At 41.2% G+C, this 4,304-nt stretch overlaps 1 protein-coding gene across 10 annotated transcripts in view; it reads right to left on the bottom strand.

Annotated features, from left to right (window-relative positions):
- Positions 1–729: 729 nt before the first annotated feature.
- The window catches only part of LOC110507892 (neurofibromin), a 114,501-nt gene continuing 110,926 nt past the window's right edge, over positions 730–4,304 (bottom strand). For 7 of the 10 annotated variants that reach the window (XM_036964932.2, XM_036964933.2, XM_090223835.1 and 4 more), the window contains 2 exons: positions 3,369–3,422; positions 730–2,901 (listed from right to left, as the gene is read on the bottom strand). In XM_036964932.2, coding sequence (XP_036820827.2) covers positions 2,759–2,901; positions 3,369–3,422 — 197 coding nt within the window. In that variant the 3' untranslated portion in view covers positions 730–2,758. The remainder of the gene's footprint in view (positions 2,902–3,368; positions 3,423–4,304) is intronic. The other 3 variants (XM_036964934.2, XM_036964935.2, XR_016492481.1) reach the window with 2 other exon arrangements.

The raw sequence follows: 4,304 nt of genomic DNA, 5'->3' as shown, positions 1-4,304 counted from the left end.
TCTGGAGTGGTACACAGAGACTCAGGTATGACTTTCTGGAGTGGTACACAGAGACTCAGGTATTAGAGGTAAACCAACTGGGAAGAAAGCCAACTGGCACTTTCATCTAAAGCACCTTGCATTGATATATATGGGAGATTTGCATGCACAAATCTCAAGTAAGGATTGGGCCCCTTGCTTTGAGAGGATGATGCTGTGGAAGCTGCAGTGCCATATGGGGACATTCATTTGTCACAATGACATTTCAACACAACATGTTGTGAAGTGGGAAACCAAATACAAAGAATCCTCCTTCCCATAGTGCAAGCTAGTCTTTCGTGCGGTGTTCCTGCATCTGCTGCAAGAGCGTCTGGGATTGAGGTCCTGTCCCATTGATTTAAGTAACCACCGTTCCAAACCTCTACCACTCCATGTCTGCAGATCCAAAGGGTCTGGAATGCAGATGGGTATATAACTTCCACCATATAGCTTCTACATTATGGATCTGCACAAATGGAAAGGTTAGGATGAAGGGGAAGGGAGTGAATGAGTCTGGTACTTTACAGGAGGAACAACAACCTTTAGACAACAAAGTAATGGCCGCCCTCATTTCCCTCAATACCTTTCATTTGGCGATAGGAGAAAATTCATAGATAGACTTCATTCAACCAGAGAAAGAGACACCCATGTGTGTGAACAGGAAATCAGGATGACATATTGGCATCTTATCAAACCAGAACTTCAAAATGATCAATTCTGTATCACACATTTATTTTTAATGTAACTGTTTTTTGTTAATGTTGTACTTTTTTATTTCACCTTTAACCTAAACTGAACCTTTAACTAAACAAATGAACTTAATTAACCTTTATTTAAGAATGATCTTAGACAGGTGGTAGACTTCAACATTGTGATCAATGTCATGACAATTTAAGCATTCACATAGTTGCTATTACTGATGGGTTTTGGCAAGTTTTGTGCATATTAATTCATTTTCGAACTGTAAACAAATCCAAATGCAATATAGAGAAAACATGATACAAATCAATAAAGGCCTTTCAATATTTACAAGGTTGCGTAGTCTTATCTAGTGTCTTGAAATTCATACTCTTGCATGGCAAACGTTGAAAAAAATAATAACTTCAATATGTAGTGAGGACTATCTGTACAGGTTAAATACTTTCAGGCAGCAGGGTATTATTGGTGATTGTACATTTGACTATCATGACATACAGTTAACAAGCAGCTCTACAGAGCAGCTCTACAGAGCATTCACCTAGAGTCAACATAATAGTTGATGATTAGTACCGGTTCTTTTCCCCAAGAAAGGCTTCACTTTATTCCACACAATTATTCACATTGGAAAACCCTGACGAAGGCACACCATGGATAAAACAACCCTATTATTATTATTATTATTATTTGGACTAGTTATATAATCTATATCCTTTCTGTACATCTATATACATACATATGTACACAACTGGGAAGAATCTAAATGATAATGTGTGTCCAAATCCAGGTTTCAAGACTGTGGATTGAAGGTTTTGCAAACAGCATGACTATCCATCTGTTGGTTGGTCATTTGAGCTACCCTGCATAGATGGAAGTGGTGAATGGCTGCTGCAGCCTTGCTGTGTGAATGCGGTAGTGGGGTTGTTTTGGAGTAGACCGTAGGGTTGGAGTGGAGGCAAGAGGCTGTCCTTCAGTATACAGGTCCAAAATCCTAATTTTTCCTCCCCATGGGCACGATGATGTCATAATGGTTCAACATGGACATTCACATTGATTCGCCCAGTCATCTTCCTATGTCACATAATGGTTCAACATGGATGTCCACATTGATTCACCCAGTCATCTTCCTATGTCACATAATGGTTCAACATGGATGTCCACATTGATTCACCCAGTCATCTTCCTATGTCACATAATGGTTCAACATGGACATTCACATTGATTCGCCCAGTCATCTTCCTATGTCACATAATGGTTCAACATGGATGTCCACATTGATTCACCCAGTCATCTTCCTATGTCACATAATGGTTCAACATGGACGTCCACATTGATTCACCCAGTCATCTTCCTATGTCACATAATGGTTCAACATGGACGTCCACATTGATTCACCCAGTCATCTTCCTATGTCACATAATGGTTCAACATGGATGTCCACATTGATTCACCCAGTCATCTTCCTATGTCACATAATGGTTCAACATGGACGTCCACATTGATTCACCCAGTCATCTTCCTATGTCACATAATGGTTCAACATGGACGTCCACATTGATTCACCCAGTCATCTTCCTATGTCACATAATGGTTCAACATGGATGTCCACATTGATTCACCCAGTCATCTTCCTATGTCACATAATGGTTCAACACGGACGTCCACATTGATTCACCCAGTCATCTTCCTATGTCACATAATGCAGCACTCACCAAACATGTTGTCCAGTTCTTACACTGAATACATTATATATGGACCTGGATTCATTGAGAATTCAACAGCTTATTTCAGTCACCTTGACAGTTTCAGTCCTTTTAATGGCTAAAAAATACATTTTTAAAACCGGGACCACATTTCTGTACGTGAATAACAACTTAATCCATCCGAAGCCATCTCTCGATGGCTCTCCAGATGCAAGACAAACAAAGGTTAACACAGGGACACATGCAGGTTGACTTCACCGAGGAGTGCAGCAAGATGTGTTGCATGGTGGGCCTTTGGATGACTATTGTTCTCTCCATCACTCCCTCTCTATCTCTTTGTCTCATACCATCTTATTGACGCAATGCCTCTTGAAGCTACCTGCGCTGCGCTGTTTCTGCACCTGACTGGCAGAGCCATGGCGGGTCCGTCCACTGGTGGAGAGAGCCGCACTGGGGGAGAGCTGCACATTCTCTTTATCCACGCCTGGACAGAGGGAAGAAGAGAATAGAGAGGGAAGAAGAGAAGGGAGGGGAGAATCATTTGCAGTCAGTCACTCAGATTCAATACTACTGTTGAACAGCAGATGGCGCTATGCCATAGCTTTGGTATAAAACTAAAGGCATAATCTCACCCTGAATGAAATCAACATCTCCAGCTTCCACTACAATGTCAAACAGAGAACACAATCTACCCTCTAAAAATACTTTTATTGTTGAATGGGGATTCTGCCCCAGCTCCTTTCTTACAACCACACCAGCACAAACAACACGATTACCAACGATTACTCTTTGCTTGGCAGTGGGTGGCAGACTTTAAATTGCTATTCTGGCCCTGGGTACAGTTAGTGGGTTTCTCCCTTTTCTCATTGGATTAGTTGTTTTGGTGTATTTTTACTGAGGGGAATGAGTTTGCTTGACCTCGGGGGTCACAAGGTCAAAGAGCAAGAGTACCTGGGAGGAGGAGGTGTGGCGCAAAAACAGCCGACTTAGAGCAAGGCAGAGAGGCTTCACAGAGAGAGAGAAAGATCGAGAGAAACAAGAATGAATGACCACAGCAACTAAGGACAAAGATGAGAAACACATTAAAACAAGGGTAACAGAACAAAAATAGGGAGAGAATGAGAGTCAAATACACTGAATGAAAAAAATGAACAACAGACAGCATGATGGATCTTTAGCACTGACATGAAGCAATGAAGAGATTTCAATCAGGCGGTTTTCAGATGAAATGGTTTTAGATACAGATTGTTTCTGGTCACTTTTCAACTGAGTGTAATGCAATAACGGGTGGCAGTTCTATATGTATTGTATCTATTTTATTTTCTAGGGGTGGTGTTTTAAATGGCATGAATAACTATATTAAAGGCTACTAAGAATGAAATGTATATATTTTTTTGTGGAAAGGCTAACAAAATATTGCATCTACTTCAGCAATATAGTACAAATACATAGCACTAATAATACAATGTATTTATTCTACAAGTAATAACAAAAACACTGGTATTAGCTAGGTGATTCTAAAAGCTAGCAGCTAGCATAGTGAGAACAGCAGACAGAAATGGATGCGTGATGGGAGTTAACACTGTTTGCAAACTACAGGCTTGGCTGGGGCTTCAGTTGGCGGCCCCAGGGAGGCTCTATGCTTGTGATTTGTACCAGACGTTTAGGGTGGTGTATTCTCGTCCGACGGATCGGGCTAGGACAGAGTTGGGGACCGTCTAGACTACACCAGCACACCACAGCGAGTAGAGCATGATGGGGAGGTTACACAGACCAGACCCAGAAAGAGAGTGGACATGTCTGAAGTGTTTGATGGTGCCTTTCCTCCCTTGCATATTTCAAACACAACACATTTCAGCAAGTCATTTTGTTGTTTTTGGCAATAGT

The sequence above is a fragment of the Oncorhynchus mykiss genome, chromosome 27, assembly GCF_057628025.1.
Source record: "Oncorhynchus mykiss isolate SJ-2025 chromosome 27, ASM5762802v1, whole genome shotgun sequence".
NCBI lineage: Eukaryota > Metazoa > Chordata > Actinopteri > Salmoniformes > Salmonidae > Oncorhynchus > Oncorhynchus mykiss.
The sequence above is the reverse complement of the archived record's forward strand: the minus strand, read 5'-3'. Positions and strand labels throughout refer to the sequence as shown.